The following is a 19,824-nucleotide window of genomic DNA, read 5'->3' as shown; positions in this document are numbered from 1 at the left end:
AGTGATTGGTTTGATTGTATTAAGAACAACACTAATAATCAATGTAAACAATGTTAATACTCTAAAACTAAGAAACCTAAGTACATCTTTTCAAACAGAATTACAGAACCTTTAAAGAACTTTCCCTGAGCTTCTTAGAAAGTAGACAGGTGTGGTTGGAGAAAATCTGGTTTTGTTAAAGCACACCCACATTCAATTTAGATTCATAATTTCAATATCTCAATGATTTTTCCTTGTATTTTCTCTCAATATCATGTTTTTTAGACTGTTTTAGTACAGATTATATTTCTCTCCAGAGTACATATGATAGATAAATACACTGATGTTTTCCAAAGGACAGTACAAGCAGAATACTGTTTAAAAAAAAAAAAAACAAATTTTGGTATCCTTTACCTCCTTACAAAGAAAAGCAAATCTGATGGCTATATTTTCCCAAATAAAATGGTGTATAACACTGGCATTTTTCCTACTTATGATTCCAGCATTTTTTTCCTTGAATCTAAATAAATAAAAAATGAATTTAGACTTAGATAAACTATCTTTATAATGGTAAGCCTTGTCTTGTAAACTAAACTGTTCCCTGAAGGGTGATGAGTAATTTGTTGGCGGTAGATATAATGCAAATAGGTTACAGACTCAGTTTAGTTTGGACTACAGCACTAATGTGTCTCTAGGCAATCACAGTACTTAATATGACCTGACACTGAACATAGCATTTCAACTGATGCATCCATCCACTGGAGGGCTCATTTACAAAAGTAGCACCATATATGGATTATTCAATCTTTGTCCCTAAGTTTCTAGACCCCTCCTTGTGATATCATATCTAACATGCACTCTATTCTGCCACCAAAGCATCCAGATGATGATGTTGCAAGCTCCTAACATGTCCCTTGCTTAAGGCTGCTGCAGGGGATCATGCCTGTTCTGTTGGTCTGGCATGTACAATTGATTGTTTCCAGATGTTGGGTGGTAGGAAGTCATCAAAAACAAAGTCAATTAGAATCACTATCATCACCACTTAATCAACTGGCCAATTACTTTACAAGCACCTATTAAGAGAACAAGAGATATTTAACTGATGTAAGGAATCTAAAATTGTCTAAGGCTGGGTGCAGTGACTCACGATTATAATCCCAGAACTTTGGGAGGCTAACACAGGAGGACTGCTTGAGGCCAGGAGTTTGAGATCAGCCTGGGCAATATACAAGACTTAGTCTTTACAATAAATAATTTAAAAAAATTAACTGAGTGTGATGGCACATGCCTGTAGTACTAGCCACTCAGGAGGCGTAGGCAGGAATATCACTTGAACCCAGGGGTGAGCTATGATTGTGCCAGGGCACTCCAGTCTGGGTGACAGAGCAAGATCCTCTGAAAAAGATTTTTAATAAAAAAATAAAATAAAATTTTCTAAGATGTGATTCTTAAGGAGTTAATAACTTTAACAGCAGGGATATGATGGATCTTTATACATGGTTTTAAGCAACACCATCACTACCATTCACCATGATGATGATGATGATGATGATGATATTCATTTGTGATATTATGAATGATGAGAAAGAGTGCAAGTGTATTGAGGGAGACCATTCCAAACAGTTTGCTTAGTGTAAACTTTTTTATTGTGTACTTAGGTAAGAGATTTTATGAATTATTTTATTTTAATCCTTCCAACATTTAAAAATAATTATCATTATTATTCCAGTTCAGGTAAAAATACGGAGGCTCAGAATAATTTAGAAGTCTGTTTGCAGTCTCCTAGCTCTCAAGTAGCAGAGTCGGATTCAAACTTATTGGTACTGTGTATTTTAGGCATTTTTTTTCCAGAGAAAGGAAAGTCATATCTGGCTTACATAACTGAGAGAAACTCCCAAGAGAAGAGACATTTGAGCAGGATGTTGAATGACTGACAGTGTCTATAACTGGATGCATATGAAAGGGACTGGATGGAACAGAATTAGGAATGGAATGTTGATATGAAGGTTGAAGCACCTGAGGCAAATGTAAGGAAATGATAATCAGAGCAGCATGAAATACAGGATTCTTTCTCAAAAGGAGATTGTGCTGGCTCGGGGAGCTGGAGCGTGGGTATAGAAAATTATTTTTCTAGACTCACATATCTGTGTTTGATTCTTTAGCTAGTGTAAGGATGTTAAAGAACTTTGAAGAATAAAAGTAATGTAAGTAACACCATGCTTTAGAAATGCTATGGTGATAGAATATAAAGTGGATGTAAAGGAGAGAATTATATTGTGTTATTAAGCCAGCAGTTCTCAAACAGGGACTTGTAGATGCCTTGGGCATTGATGAGTCATTTCAGAGGAACCACACATTCTTATGTGCATCACTTGAGGAACAGAAAAATATGTCTCACTCAAATTCATTTTACCACTTTTTAAATGGTAGACTTCCTAGTCAGTCATAATTGGGAAAATAGACATTTATTTGCAAATATTCCTGAATTCAGGATAGCATTAATGGATTCTGAATATTACTGTGAATCTTTCCAAATGAAAAGTATTAATGTACAATTATACATGGGTCTGTATAACTTCTTGATTTATTGATTCTTTAATGTACTTGTTCTAGAAATATTTATCTTTACAAGTGGCATCATAATGGTTAGATATGATCTTTGTAATCAGATTTTATGAACTAGAACTCCAGCTGTCTCACTTATTAGCAATAAATGGATATGCTACTAATCTCTTTTAATCCCATTTTCTTAGCTGCAAATTTGTCAAGATGACACTAATATTACCTGATTATTTTCAGGATTATGTGAGATTGCAAACCTAAAATATTTCCCAGACACATAATAAAATATCTAAGCTATTATTACTCTTTGTTAGATCATGTCTGGTAGATATTACATGATTTTATCATAGTCACAAACTGAAAAGCACAGTCAAAAGTCATTTCTCAAATAGTTTGTCATGAGTTGGAGTGACAGTATATCAAGATCATAATCAGTAAATTTCAGCGTATAATTTTTTCTTTGATTCTCGTACTGAATTGAAAAGTCAGTTATAATTGCTGCATTGCTATTAATTTCCCCCCCTTTTCTTTTACAATGTGAAATAATACCTGCTTGCCTCCCTTAGAGTTAATAAATCGGAAAGTATTTGTGGTTCTTGGCCCAGATACCCATTTGCTGTTGGTTATTGACCCCTTTTCACTGTCTCAGTTCTTGAGATGAGTATTTCACAATTTATAAACTTTGATTTATAGCAGCAGCCTCACTAGTTCTGTCACTCTACCTTCTGAGTAGCCTTGAAGAAGGGCATTATTATAGAGAATCACCAATCATCACAGCACACACATTCTGACAAAAAAAAATCTCACCTGGAAACCTGCAGGAACATTGTCTTCCAGATAAGGGTTTATGGTCTCAGGACAACTATTGGCTGTCTTTATATCACTTCTCTAAAGCTGATAATTTAGGAGACTCACTGTCTTGATTTACGTGAAAAATATGAATGGGAATCCTAAAGTGCAAGAGGAATAGAAGTGTTGGATATTCGAAAAAGAGGTGTAGAGCAAGTCATTGAACAAAAAGTGAAATTGATCTCTCCTGGATTTGGTTTATCAGAATGAAAGACTAACTTAGAGTGATTTATCTGAGAAGGGAAACAACAAACAACAAAATGTCTCCTATGCATGGTTCCTTCTTGTGCTTATTTAGAGTCTAGTTCTTTAAATCTGACGGGTTTATGGCACAATTCAATACCAAAATCACTATATGAAAACTGGCTTCAATGTTTTAATCTGTGAAGCACAGGAACTCATGTACAATGTATTAAATGTTTGCTATTCTGTTTACGTTTGTTTAAAACGAAGCTGCTCTCTAGTTTCTTGGGTGATTTGTGCACATGTAGTAAACTGGATACCTTCATGTTTTGTTTCATGTATCACCAAATCACTTAGGTATTTCTGAATAAAGAGACTGTATTGAGAAAGGATGAAAACCAGTTGGGAAATGGAGTAGGAACAAAAAAATGAGAGGCTCAGTGTTTTATAAATTTTATGGCAAAGAAAAGCTGACATTCATTTTAAATCAATGTGGTCTGTGCTTTGCTTCAGTGAATGATGCCCACACATATCTAGTCAACAGAGTAGAAACACAGATCATTAGAGGAATGAAAGCTTTACCACATGCATTGTGAAAGATGTACAAGTTTATTTTCCCCATCGACCATACCTTTTGTCAATATCATGCATATTGCCCAGCGAGAGAACCTGTTAACCAGATATAGAAGGACTTATTTAATTTAGTTACTGCCCCCTTTAGTTTTTATGAGTGGTGGGAGATCTGTTTAAAAAGACCTGTTTGGTTAACAAACGTGCGCTGCTCTGCAGTGAGGGACGTTTTGAATGATTTTCCTATTTCTAATCTTTTCCCCCATCCAGTTAGAAAGTAGTCCACAGTGCTTCAGAACATTTGTATTTAAATCTTTATTGTAGTTCCATTGTAGCAAGAATAAATGTAAATGGACTCAGTCTATTTCCATAATTATTTTGCAGAGTATTTTGGCTATCGTCCTGGTGTTTATAGTCAATTCATTTTCACACCATCTACATTTTGGACAGCAAGCATAAAACTCTGCTGGTTTATCTCACAGAGAGATCAGATTGCCCCCCAAAAGATAGCCATTTATAATATATGCACTTTTGAATAATTAAATGAACTACCGAAGAGGAAATGGATTCTAATAAGCTTTCAAACTGTGATTGTGCCATGCACTGAATCATTTCTTTATGAATACGTTTCTCTTGAAGCATGTATAATTATGAAACTTTTTTTTTCTATCTCTGTAGGAACTGGGAAGTAACAGCCCTCCACAGAGAAACTGGAAGGGAATTGCTATTGCTCTGCTGGTGATTTTAGTTGTATGCTCACTCATCACTATGTCAGTCATCCTCTTAACCCCAGGTAATCTGTCTTTATTCCTCTCTTATGATGGTATTGTGGATGATAATTTCACATTCAAATGCCTTAAGAGGGTAGCAATATGTGGTATCTTAGGGCACATTAGCATTGGTTGGAATTTGGATTAAAAAAAGCATAATCAGACATTTTGCAAATGGCACAGTAATTCTGCAGTTCAAATATCATGCAGGATATTTTGGGAAGCTAAAAATGTAAAATATACAAGTTGAGAATGCCAAGGAGCTTTTAGTCTCCATTGCCACTTACAGCCTTACTATGTGTTAGTTTGATAAATGCAGAAGACATTTGACTTTTATTGTGGGTTGAAGATGAGGGAGTGGTATCTGGAAGTTTCCATATATAGATCATAACTCAACTGTATGGAAATGGAAAGAGAGGATTTGATAGAAAAAGTTCAGATAGAAAGAGAGTGATCTAAGCCTCTACATTTGGATACTTCTTTCTTTCTTTTCCTTTCTTTCCCTGAAGTTTTTACATTTTAACTTTCTACCCGATCTAAAGAACCTCTGCAAATTGCCCTTGCAATGATTTTTGGACTGCGTTCTTCAGAATAAAGAGTTCAACACTAATATGGAAATTATTATTGTGTTTAATTCTTTTGGGGGTACTATTTCAAAACCCTGGAGATTTATTACTCTTTAGTAGGTACTAATAAGGAAGGCAGAGATAAGGGGATTACTATTAAACTCCCCAATTGTCTTCCAGATACATTTGGCATGTTGCTGCAACCCACCCACCCAACTGTTTTCTCAAAGACTGAACACCCACATATGGCACAGTATTATGAATAATAGTCATTTCTGGGATAGGGTTGCATGAATCTGGAAATCAGCTGATATTTTAAAATTATAGCCTGTTTTTGAATGTCATTTATTTCCACTTCAGTTTTTGTCTTAGCTTTGTTATTTTATGAACCCCTTAAACACATTAAACTTATTTCTTGATGTACAAAATACAATTAACAATAACTCTTTTTCAGAGTCATTTAGCCATGTAATTTCTGTGACTAATTATATAAATGACAGTATCAATTGTTCCAATGGGGCACTTTGTGAAATATACCATCTTTGTAAAAATATTGACTTTGAAATATATAAACTGCCAAAAATACAGTTGTTAGCTGTTTTGGGGGTTTTTTATATATATACATTTTATTGTGTTTTAGGTTTTGGGGTACATGTGAAGAACATGCAAGATTGTTACATAGGTACATACATGGCAATGTGGTTTGCTGCCTCCATCCCCATCACCTATGTCAGGCATTTCTCCCCATGTTATGCCTCCCCAACTTCCTGCCCCCCGCTGTCCCTCCGCTAGTCCCCGCAACAGACCCCAGTGTGTGATGCTCCCCTCCCTGTGTCCATGTGTTCTCATTGTTCAACACCCGCCTATGAGTGAGAACATGTGGTGTTTGATTTTCTGTTCTTGTGTCAGTTTGCTGAGAATGATGGTTTCCAGGTTAATCCGTGTCCCTACAAAAGACACGAACTCATCGTTTTTTATGGCTGCATAGTATTCCGTGGTGCATATGTGCCACATTTTCCCTGTCCAGTCTATCATCGATGGGCATTTGGGTTGGTTCCAAGTCTTTGCTATTGTAAACAGTGCCACAGTGAACATTTGTGTGCATGTTAGTTGTTATTTAACATGTGGAGAGATTGAGAACGAAATAAAGGGAGCCAGTAGGGAGGAAGGAGAGAAAGATAATTTGGAAAGAAAAAAAGGAAAAATTCCCTGGTAAAAGTTGGTTTATCCGGCATTCTCTCAGGAACCTTTTCTTAACAACTGCCTCATTTGTATATCTGTAATTCAATGTAATTAAACAATATGATGGCTCTAAGTTGCTGCACAATGCCAAGAATCATTGTTGTAGGATTATGAGTTCTGGTATGGTGTTACACTTAAACATAAGAAGTTTAACATTATAAAAAATGAATGAGCTGATTTTGCTGCTTTCTATTGATGGCTATTAGCCAGATGGAGATATTCCTGTCATAATCCCTATGTATTTCTCCTGAATTCTTTTTCTTCCATTCTGATTCTTGCATCCTTGTCCCAGTGATTCACTTTCTCAGGTTTTCTTTTTACTCACTGAGGCCATATTGATACTTTAGAGTACTTGAGAGTTTGCTGCAACAAAGACCATATAGAGTTAGCCACTCACTAAATTAAACTTTCTCTACTCAACCCTTTCCAATTTTTCTCAGTACAAAACCACAGTGATGAACCATAATTGAGTCCATTTATGTCCTGCACTTCTTCATTTATTTAAGCAAGAGCAAACATGACATACCTTGGTTTGAGTTCTGTCTCTATAAGACACTAGTTTTGTGCAATTTGGCATGTTATTTAACCTTGTCTCTAACTTTACTCATCTGTATTATGAGTAGAATATTTATTGCCAACATTGTAGTGTTATTATGGAGGTTAAATGAGATAATGTAGTCCAAGAGTTTTGCACAGTACCTAGCAATGCTGCTGCTATTCCTTTGATTACTGCTGTTATTCAGTACTTATTGACCACCAGAAACCATACCAAGCAGAGTTACGTAAAGGATATTTCCCAGAAAAGGTATAAAACATCTCAGGAGTATAGATCTTTGTGACTTCAATTTTAGTTATGACAAATGGAAAGGGACACAATATTTAACCTGGAGTTAGTCTTCTGGGGTCAAATTATTCATGCATTCATTCATCCAATGGGTAATAATGGAGCACTTACCACATTCTAGGTGCTATGGTAGTCGGCCCAACACTTTCACTATTTTATATCTTTTACCTCCAATCCCTAGTTACATAAATATACACATTTAGAAAACTCACATATTTAGAACAACCACAGCCCTCCCCAACCCAGGCTTAATTTCATATGATATTAGTCATACAAATAGAAGTGGCATTTATTTATTTTTGTTTTGTTTTGAAGTGGGGTCTCGCTCTGTTGCAGGCTGGACTGCAGTGGTGCAATCATGGCTCACTTCAGCCTTGAATTTCTGGGCTCCAGCAATCCTCCCACCTCAGCCTCCTGAGCAGCTAGAACCACCATGACCAGTTATTTTTTTTATTTTTATTTTTGTAGAGATAGGGTCTCTCTGTGTTGTCCAGGCTGGTCTCAAACTCCTGATCTCAAGCAATCCTCTTGTGTATGCCTCCCAAAGTGCTGGGATTACAATCATGAGCCACCACAGCCAGCCCACGATTATTATGTAGATTTACAGTTTACCAAATGCATTTCACATACTACATGTTCCAAAGTCTTTGGATTTCATTATTATTATTGGTAGGGACATTATAAAATTAAAAAGTAAGTAATTATACTGGAGTGGCAAAGGTATTGCTATAGGAAGCAGACATCCTCCTTTATACAGAGAGTGTTCTATGCTCTCTGTAAACTCAATGCCATCAAGTGCCTAGAAAATTATATAAATTGATGAAGTGGGTAAGTATAACAACAATGGTTAGTCATTTGAGTTGTGACCCAGCAAAATGGCAGTCTAGTTGCATGGCCTTTATGGTGGGCTCAACCCAAAAGTGTCAGAGTAATATATAAGGCCAGAAGACTAGTAGTTTCCAGCGCAAGACTTGGGTCTTCACCTGGGAAGCACTTTTAGAAGTTATCTAGTCTTGCTCTCTCATTGGACAGGAAAAATACCTGAGTTTTTTCAACTTTTGGGGTGAGAACAAGAATATGCATCAAGACCATGTACACTTTTGATTTTGCATGCGTCTGTGGCTGCATATGTCTGTGATCAGACTGCAATGCTCCAATTGCACCAAGCCTTTCTCCTCTAATCTTTGGGCTTGAGTTGTCTCAGCTGTGCTAGAGCAAAGCCACAAAGAAAATACTCCAGCTGGAAATTCAACATACAGCATCACCCTTCCGGTCTTCCCTCTGTCCACCAATATGTTCTCAAGGCCTAGCTTTTAAGTAAACCACTGAAGCAGGTGTAAACTTTCAACCAAGCAGGGGAATCCATGTCAGGAGCGGAAGCTTCTGATTGTGAGAGTTTAGCAAGACACCGGGACTTTTAGGACAAGGGCTGCCTCCAGAACAATTTTTCCAATAAGAGCAGCAGTCAGAAATTCATATAGCTGCTATAATTATATAACCCTGGGCTAGTCACTTACCTCTATGGTATCAGTGTGTCATTGAAGAAAAGGATATCTTTAGTTTGCTAGAATGGGAAGTGATCTCTTGAAGTGTATTATAATTGTAATGTCTATTATTGAATATATTAATAAACACTACCAACAATAATAGTGCTTGTTTAGTGACAGATATAGCAACAGGTGAAATATGGTGAGCTCTTTCACTAAGATTTTTCTATCATGAAAATACATTTAGTGGGTATGTTTAAAGATGAAAGCATACAAAAAGTTGTTTAGTCAAAGAAATGTTTTTGAAACTCTTTTACTCAAAATAGCATGACAATTTTCAGGTAAGTGCTAAGGAATGCAAATCTGTAACCAGAGAAACCCATGTTCATTATAATTTTTGTTTGATTGCAAATTATATTGCATATTTGACACACATGCCTTACTTTCTAAGATTATCAGACTCTTCCTTGCCTTGTGAAGAGAAGTTCTAACTATTTTTGAAGAATAGGCTAACTATTCAAGTAATTTATTTTATAAGTATTTCTGAAAGAAACAAATTATTCACTCCACTTTTTAAATTAAAGGGTAGAGTTATTCAAATGCATTGATGAAGCCTACATTTTTTTCTATTGAGTTTGTTTAAAGAAAATGTTTATCCACATTTATTTTGAGAATATATTAACTATAAGATCAATAATTATACTCTACAAATATATGAGAGTACATTTATGCTTAAAGTTGTGGAAATCAGTCTAGTAAAGCTGAGCATTTAATTTGCAATCTTATTTTTACACTTAATATGTAGAATGAGAAGGACTATACTTGGGAGAACATTATGTGCAGAATACGATTACCAATTTTAACCTGTTTTGAGAACAAAGGTACGTATTTTATGAGTCAGATGCATTCGATAAAGGATATTCATCAGGCTCTTTCATCCATCTGCCATATTGAAATAGCCACCTGAGAACTGTCACACTCCACAATTCTTCAGCAGCAATGGCCTTTTGCCTTTTGTGTGTCTTTAATGAGTCAGTGCCAAGACAGAGTCATCACACTGATTATCTGTCATGGCTGACTAAGACCAAAATGTGATCTTCATTGTTAGCTCTAGCTCTTGTTTCTTTTTGAAACTTCCCAACTACCATCTGTTACAATAGTGGGATTCATTCCTTTAGTACACTTTTTAGGTTGCATGGTGGATAGGCTTTGCAGGTTTATCAGAGTATAAAAGAAACCAAGCATTGATGTAGGAATCATTAGAACTCTGCTTGATCTCAGTTAAACAAGAATATAACAGTGATTTTTTTTGGTTCCACAAGAGAGATGTCTTTATTTTCACTTCTAGAAGTATCTCTAAGATTAAGAATTTTAAACTACTTTCATATGCCATGTTAAGTAATAATTTACACAGGTCAATACTGCCACAGTGATGTTAATGGTTAGATGAGTCTTTAATATCAGATATGGGTTACATCCATAAAGCTATGCTCAATTAGTTCACTTGAGCCAAAACATAGAATTAAGGAAGTGAAGGAACAGAAACATAGGCAATCTGATCCAGAAAAATCAACAAAATAAGCCAAAAACTAGAAGTCAGCCTTTAAGGAATTAGGCTTTTCCTTACATCAGCTTAAGTGTACAGTGCACACAATCATCTCATTTAACCCTTATAACACACCAGTTTAAAGGAAGTAGCCCAATTTTCTACATAACACAGCTAAGAGTAACAGATTTGGATGACTTCAGCAGCTAGTTTGTGGAGAAAGTATAGTAGATAGAGTGATTAAATTGACCTTGGTATTACACTGACTTGGATTCATCCCCTAGCCTTGCTACATGCCCACAAATATGACATTGAGGTAAAGAATTCTCTCTTTCTCCATTGTTAAGACATCAGATTAGGCCTGGCGTGGTGGCTCATGCCTGTAATCCCAGCACTTTGGGAGGCAGGGTGGATCAACTGAGGTCAGGAGTTTGAGACCAGCCTGACTAATATTGTGAAATCCCATCTGTACTAGAAGTACAAAAATTAGCTGGGTGTAGTGGTGGGCACCTGTAATCCCAGCTACTTGGGAGGCTGAGACAGGAGAATTGCTTGAACCTGGGAGGCAGAGGTTGCAGTGAGCCAAAGTCACGCCACCGCACTCCAGCCTGGGCGACAAAGCACAACCCTGTTTAAAAAAAAAAAAGACACCAGATTTAAAAATTTATTTGCCCCTTTGAAAGATGGCTCTAAAAAGATTCATGTGCCCCCCATGTACATATATATATGTATATATATAATTTCCTAGAAAGCATTTAATAAAATTAAGGACTTTATTGGACTGATGACAGCTGATTTGTTATTGTTATGCAAAAATTCATTCTAGTTGCTATTGTGCTCTAACAAAGTAACAGTTCCTGGTTATAGTTAGTTAAAATGTTATATTATATTGCAAACAATATCCTGGCATCTGTAATTTAACAGATGTCATTTAATCACCTGACCTGTGTTTGAAAATGTCAAAGCAATGATTAAACTATCCTCATTATGCTTTATGAGGGGAAAATAGTTTTACAGATTTTTAGATTTGCATGACTTGTAAACATCAGCATCGACCACGATGTAAATTGTTTATTTTGTTGAACTAAAACAGAAGATGTGTTGTATTGATAGGTATATTCTAATGTGTCTGTGCTTGTTTTTTTTTTCAAGAACAGCACAGATTGAATACAGATTTCAATGCAGCATTATCCAGGCATAATCAGGCTGCAGAGAAAACAATGACAGATTCTAACAATTTCTCCCTGTATATTATGGATTGTTGTTGCTTTTAAAAATAGATTTATCTCTACTGTTGAATAAAAAATAATTTCCTCTGGTATTAATGGAATAAAAGTAGTTACATTTTTTGTCTTTGGTTTATAGTTTCATTTCTATATTTAAGCCATATTTGATTCCCTTAGTTACTCTCATAATGTTAAGTGTCCAATCAGAGAAATGATGAATTTGATTTATATTATAATGTCTTTAGTTTTACAAGAGTCAAGAGACTCTATTAACAATTATTTACACCTTCTTCTTGCCAGATGTTGTAGTAAGTGCTTTACATGTACTATTTAATTTATTCTCATATCACAAATATTGCATAAATACTGTTCATTTATTTACATTCTAGAGAATTCATTTGAATCTTGCAAGTTGAAGTAAATTGCCTCATTTCACACAACTAGAAGGCAGAGATGCTGGATGACTATCTCAGGCACTTTTGGTTTTGACATGTGTCATAATCTTTGTAATTTAAGTTAAGACATATTCTTACCCCCATGGAAGATGGGGAAAAAATGTTTTAGAAAAATAAATTTCTTCTTTATTCCTCCCCATGATTTTTGTAATTAGCAAAGTAATTCTGCATATTTCTAAAAGGGAAGGCATGGCAGAGAAAGAATTCAGCTGAGGATGGAGGTGTAAAAATTTGGACAAGGGGCAGAAAAGTAGGCAGCGACAGAAGTGGGAAGTTGAAAATCATAAGTGTAAATTTTATATGTATTTTTATTTCTGGTTTCATAATTTTTCAGACTTCAAATACCCATGATAAAATACAAGTTCACATTTTCTATCCTACACCACATTATATAAAATTGTATGTTATTATACAACTTTAAATATTGTGTCACATATTTTATTTGCTTCTGCCTAATAGAAATTTCATTTAAAAATGTGACATTCTGGCCTCTAATATATGATTAGATAGCTTTGTCTCTGAGAAGTCAGGTTTCCATGAAACAGAGAGTTATGGTGGCGTATGATGGCTTGTACCTGTAATCCTAGCACTTTGGAAGGCCAAGACAGGTGGATCACTTGAGCCTAGGACTTCAAAACCATCCTGGGCAGCATAGTGAGACCCCGTCTCAACTAAAAGTTAAAAAAAAAAAAAAAAGTTAGCCATGTGTGTTGACACATGTTACTCAGGAGGCTGGAGGATTACTTAAGACTAACAAGTTGAGGCTATAGTGAGCCGTGATCATACCACTGCACTTCAGCCTGGGCAACAGAGCATAACTCTCAAAAAGAAAGAAAAGATAAAAAAAGAAAAACAGGAAAAAAGAAAGAGAGAAAGTGTGACATACAATTACCCACTCCACCTGGGAAAAAATATTGTAATACATATTTATGCTCTGTGTTTGTGGACGAGGATAGTTTAATATGTAATTATTTCCCATGATGCCATTTGTATGCAATTAACATTAAATTCCTTTGTTTTAAACTGTAACCAAAGTCGTCTGTATTACAGAGTTCATCTGTAAAAAGAGTCTGTATCAGTAAAAAGAAAAAAACAACAAACCTTTATTTAACAGTATTTTAAACTAATATCCCACTTTGTATCTTTGATCAGGAAAATGAAATTTTAGCTAGAGCAATTTCAATGTTTGTTCATTATTTTGGCTTGTTTAACTGCACTGTTTCTCTTGGTCTAAGATTGTTCAATTGAGTGTAAAGTCCAATCTGATAAACTCTAGCAAAACTAGAATCGGTGAAACTAGACTTGGGAGACAATCTTACTTGAATGGAAGACTGTACCTTAAATCTGTGGATCACATTTTGACTTGCTTGGGGTGTAGAAGACCTCCAATGCAATACTCACAGCTTATCCTGCATTTGCTGAGTCATCTTCAGTAAATATGCAACTAGAGAAACTAAGCAAGTACATTAACTATTTTATATGAATTATCATTCAGTGTTCAAGAGTTCTAGTTACTTGAATGGCTTTATCTCTCCACATCACCTTCATGATCTTTCTTGCCTAACTTAAATTCCTGATATTATTATTTTTTTAAATATTGAGATGAAAGTCACATATCATAAAATTATCCATTTTAAAGTGAACAATTCAGTGGCACCTAGTACATTCACATCATGTGCAACCATCCGTTCTACCTAGTTCCAAAACATATTCATCATCCTAAAAGGAAACTCTACCCACTAAGCAGTTACTCCTCATATCCTGCCTCCCTCATCCCCTGGCAATCACCAACCTATTTCTGTTTTCTGAAGATTTACTTTTTCTAGATATTTTACATAAATTGAATCAAGTAATATATGACCTTTAGTGTCTAACGTCTTTCACTTTGCATATTTTAGAGGTTTATCTACCAAGTCACATATAACAGTGCTTCATTCCTTTTTATGGCTCTTAGCAATCCATTGTATGCATATTCCACAGATTGTGCTACTGTGAACATGTGTGTATTTGTTTGAGTCCATGTTTTTAGTTCTTGAGGTTATATACCTAGGAATGGAATTTCTAGATCATGTGGTAATTCTATGTTTAAGTTTCTGAATAACTGTTTGCCACAGCAGCTGAACTATCTTACATTCCCAACAGAAATATTCATGTGTTCCAGTTTCTCCATACCCTTAGAAACACTTGTTATTTTCTGCGTTTTTTTTTTTTTTTTAATTATGGGCATTAAAGAGATATGAAGTAGAATCTCATTTGGTTTTAATTTGCATTTCCCTAATGATTAACAATGCTGATTGAGCATCTTCTCACATGCTTATTGGCCATTTATGTATCTTCTTTGAAGATACGTCTATTTAAGCTTGTTGCCCATTTTAAGCGACTTGTTTTACTGATAGTGAGTTGTAGGAGTTCTTTATTCCAGATATTAATCTCTTGTCAGAAACATATTTTCATATACTTTCTTCTATAATTTAGGTTATGTCTTTCATAATAGTTTCATTTGGTGCACAAAGTTCTTCATTTACCTATTCTTTCATTGCTTATGCTTTTCATGTCATATCTAAGCATACATTGCTAAATCCAAGGTCACAAAGATCTGTCTTTTTTTTTTTTTAAATAAGTTTATGGTTTAAAATAAGTTTACGGTTGATCATTTTGAGTTAAAAGTTCTTAATATGGTGTGAGTTAAGGAGTCTAGCTTTAATTTTTGCACATGCACAACCATTTCACCCAGCAATTGAAGAGACTGTTCTTTCCCAGTTATGGTAGTGTGACCCTTGTTGATTGTTCTTGCTTACAGATACATGAGTGATTTCCAGGCTTACAATTTTACTCCATTCATCTCTATATCTATCCTCATGCTGGCATTGTACTATTTTAATTCTGCAGCTTTGTAGAAATGCTTGAAATCTGGAAGTGTGACTGTTACACTTAAAAATATATATATATATATATATATATATATTGCTTTGCTATGAAGAGTCCATTATAATTCCATATAAATTTGAGAATTTGCTTTTTTATTTCTGCAAGAAAGCCAGTTGATATTTTAATAGTAATTGCATTGAATCTGCATTTGCTTTAGGTAATATTACCATCTTAGAAATATTAGTCTTCCAACTCATAAATATAGAATGTCCTTACATTCTTGAAATAATTTAAATAAAACAAAAATCAACATTTTGTAGTTTATAGTGTAAAAAGTCTTTCAAATGAATTGGTTAAATTCATTTCTATTTATTTTATCCCTCCGTATGATACTGTAAAAAGAACTGATACCTTAATATTCTTTTCTGATTAATCATTGTTGGTATATAGAAACACAACTGATTTCTGAGTGTTAATCTTGTACTCTTCAATTTTGCTGAAATCATCTATTAGCTTTAGTAGCTTATTGTAGATTCTTCAAGATTTCCTATATATAGAGGATCATGCCATGTGTGAACAGAGGTAGTTTTACTTCTTCATGTCTAAATTGATTACCTGTTTGTTCTTTTTCTTGTCTGGTTATTGTGGCTAGAATTTCTAGTGCAATATTGGATAACAATGGTAAAAGTGGATGTTCTCATCTTACTCCATCATAGATGGAAAACATTCAGTTTTTTTTCATTGGGTAGCCTTAGCTTGTTTAAATACTCTTTACATTGTTGAGGAAGATTCTTTTTATTTCTAGGTCTTAAAATATTTTTGTAAAGAGTGTTGGATATTGTCAAATACATTTTATCCATAAATTGAGATGACTGTTTTTCTCCCTTTTCTATTACGTGTTGTATTACATTAATTTTCTTTTGTTTACGCACTCTTATATTCCTGGAATAAACCCCACTTGTTCATGGTGTATAATCCTCTTTATATGCTGAAGAATTTTGTTTTCCAGCATACTTTAAGGATTTGCATCTGTATTTATAAGAGATGTTGATCTGTTAATTTTTCTTATACTATCTTTGTCTAGCTTTCGTATAAAAATAATTTTAACCTCATAGAATGAGATAGTAATCTCTCAGTTTTGGGAAGAGTTTGAGAAGGACGAGTGTTAATTCTTCCAAATGTTAGAATTCATGAGTGAATTCATCTGGTTCTAGCTTTTTTATTTTTAGGAAGGTTTTTGATTAATGGGTTTTATAACTTACCTATTATAGGTCTGTTCAGGAGTTTTATTTATTCTTGAATAAGTTTGGTAGTTTGTGTTTTTCTAGCAGCTCGCTGACTTTATATAATGTCTGAGTTCATTTGTCCTGCTATAACAAAATACCACAGATTGAATAATATAAACAATAGTAATTTATTTCTCACAGTTCTGCAAGCTGGAAAGTCCAGGATCAAGATTCTGGCAGGACTGGTATCTGGAGAAGGCTGCTTTCTGGTTCCAAGATGATACCTTTTGGAACTGCACTCTCCAGAGGGAAGGAATACTGCATTCTCACATGGCAGAATGAACACAAGGAAAAGATAGTCTTCCCTTCCCTTTAAGCTCAAGACCTTTTATAAGGCTATTAATTCCATTCATAAGGGTAGGGCCCTAATAATTACCTCCCATGCTTCACACCTCTTAATACTATTGCTTTAGAGACTAAATTTCAGTATGAAATTGAAAGGGGAACACAATCATTCAAACCATAGTGTATAATTTGCACCTCTACTGTTTGATACACATATGATTATTATTTTCTCTTTAATGACCATTTTTCTATATATAGTATCATTTCTTCCCATAATTTTTGACTTAAAGTCTAATTTTTCTGATAATAAGATAACAATTTCTGCTCTTTTTTGGTTGCAGTTTGCATAGAATGTATTTTTCATTCATTTACCCTCAATGCATTGCATCTCTGGAAATAAAGTAAGTGAATTTAAAAAATCCAGTCTGCCATTTTCAGCCTTTTGAATGGAGAATTGCGTTTATTTACATTTAGTTTCTTAAGATGAAGTAATTTTTTCATTGTTCCATTTATTTTCTGTCTTTTAATTTTTTTTCTTTAAGTCCTTCAACACTGCCTTCTCTTGTGTTTATTTTTGCAGTGTCTTTCTTTGATTCTCTTCTCATTTCCTCTTGCAAATTATTTCTTATGCTTATGCTGATTACTGTATTTCATATTTTAAATTTATAACAATTTAGTTTGAATTAATTTTACCTTATCTTCAATCACATAAACAAACTCTGTTTTTATACAGTTTCACCCCCATACAATATTGTTTTTGTCACAAATTACGTCTATATATTATTGTGTGACCATTAATCTAAATTTATAATTATTATAAATTTTCTTTTAAATTACAGTAATATAGAAAATATAAACATGAGTCACAAGCCAAATATACAATAAATCTGCCTTTCTGTTTACCTAGGTAATTATCATTGCTAGAGTTTTCTGTGTCTTCATATGGCTTCAAATTATTGTTAACATTTTTCCACTTCATGCTGGAGTGCTCCTTTAACATTTTTGGAGGGCAGTTCTACTTACCACAAACTCCCTTAACTTTCCTCAGCTTTTGTTTATCAGGGAATGTCTTGGTTTCTTCTTCATTTGAGTGATTATTTTGCTAGATACAGGATTTTTGGTTGAAACCTCTTTTCTTGGCTGGGTGCAGTGTCTCACACCTGTAATCCCAGCACTTTGGGAGGTTGAAGTGAGGGGATCACCTGAGGCCAGGAGTTTGAGAGCAACCTGGCAAACATGGTGAAACCCTGTCTCTACTGAAAATACAAAAAAAAAAAAAAGAAAATAGCTGGGTGTGGTGGCAGGAGCCTGTACTCCCAACTACTTAGGAGGCTGATTTAGGAGAATTGCTTGAACCCAAGATGTGGAAGCTGCAGTGAGCTGAGATCGCACCATTGCACTCCAGCGTGAGCAACAAGAGTGAAACCCCATCTTAAAAAAAAAAAAAGAAAAAATGAAGGAAGGAAGGAAGGAAGGAAGGGAGAGAGGGAAGGAGGGAAGGAAGGTAGGAAGGAAGGAAGGAAAGAAGGAAGGAAGGAAGGCAGGCAGGCAGGCAGGCAGGCTTTTTTTCTCTAAAAATGTTCCACTTTCTTCTTGTCTGCATATTTATTCAAGAGAAATCTCTGTTAAACTTATTGAAAATCCTGTATATGTATCAATAGGATTTTCTTTTGCTGCTTGCAAAATCGTGTCTTTGTTCTTATCTTCTGATAATTTGATTATAATGTGTCTTAGAATGTATCTTTCAGTATTATTTTTCTTTGAGTTTATAGAACATCTTGAACATAGAGTTCCACGTCTCTTGCCAAATTTGGCAAATTGTTGGCCATAATTTCTTTAAATACTCTTTCTGCTCTTTTCCTCTCTCTCTTCTTGTGATTTCAGTTCTTTTATGTTGCTAAGTATAATGGTGTTTTAAATGTCTCTTAAGCTCTGCTCATTTTCCTTCATTCTTTTTTCTTTCTGCTTTCTATACCGGTCATTTTAATTGATCTATCATTATTTTCACTGTTTTTTTCTTCTGCCTGCTCAAATTTGCTGTTTTATTCTTCTACTAAGTTTATATATAAGTCCTTATACTTTTAAGCTCCAGAATTTCTATGTGCGTATGTGTTTAGTAATTTTTATCTCTTTGTTGATACTTTCTACTCTTTAAATACATTGTTATTCTGGTTTCCTTTAGCTCTTTATTCATGGTTTTCTTTAGCTCTGTGAGCATATTTAAGACAATTGATTTAAAGTCGTTCTCTATTAAGTAAAATGTGCCTCCCCAGCAACAGTTTCCATTAATGTCTGTGAATAGACTATACTTTCTTATTTCTTTGCATGCTTTACAATTTCTGATTGAAAAGTGTACATTTTGAATATTTCAATGTGGGACTCTTAAAATCAAATTTTTCTTCCTTTTCTGGGTTGGCTTTTGTTGCTTGCTGTAGGCTGTAGTTATTTGTGTGTTCTTTGGTAGAATCTTTGAACTATTTTTGAAAAATCGCTGTTATTCACCATGTGTGTTTTCTGAAGTCTCTGTTCTTTAGCCTGTGTTAGCTAGGGTTTCCTGTTTGATTTTTTTTTTTTTACAAATATTTTCTTGAATATTAGGAGGCAAATGTGGCTATGGGTGGGGGCTGGGGTATGGAGGCTAAGAGAAATGAAAAACAGAGAGGGTCACATACCTTTTCAGATTCGCTCTGTGTTTGGCACTTAGACACTTAGTCAGTGTATTTACAACTCTACCTTAATCTTTACTTCCTGCTCTTACTAGGCCTGTAGTTCAGCCAGAGGTGAAAGCTTAACATTTTCTCAGGTCTTTTCAGAATATTCATCCTGTCTTGGGAATGCATGTAGATTTCTAAATTCCTCAATGTGTGTAGGCACTTTGAAAGCCCTAATTTCTCAAAGAAACTCTTGAGATTTTTCTACCAAGCTTTGGGTGATATGTTTTATGCTTCAGCTATAATCTTTTTTTTTTTTTTTTTTTGCCCAGATAGCTATGGCTTGTTCATCTGCCCTACAATGCTTTGAGGAATATTTGCTACATCTGACTTGAAACATACTTTTGTCAGAAAAGTAGCAAATATTCCTCAAAGCATTGTAGGGCAGATGAACA

General features: G+C 34.6%; 1 protein-coding gene across 3 annotated transcripts in view; it reads left to right on the top strand.

The window, feature by feature from the left end:
- Window positions 1-19,824, top strand: part of DPP10 (dipeptidyl peptidase like 10) — a 1,433,428-nt gene that overhangs the window by 891,039 nt on the left and 522,565 nt on the right. For all 3 annotated transcript variants that reach the window (XM_032250727.1, XM_032250726.1, XM_032250725.1), the window contains exon 2: window positions 4,822-4,936. In XM_032250727.1, coding sequence (XP_032106618.1) covers window positions 4,822-4,936 — 115 coding nt within the window. The remainder of the gene's footprint in view (window positions 1-4,821; window positions 4,937-19,824) is intronic.

This window comes from Sapajus apella, unplaced genomic scaffold, assembly GCF_009761245.1.
Source record: "Sapajus apella isolate SASKATOON/1434 unplaced genomic scaffold, GSC_monkey_1.0 scaffold72, whole genome shotgun sequence".
Lineage (NCBI taxonomy): Eukaryota > Metazoa > Chordata > Mammalia > Primates > Cebidae > Sapajus > Sapajus apella.
The sequence above is the reverse complement of the archived record's forward strand: the minus strand, read 5'-3'. Positions and strand labels throughout refer to the sequence as shown.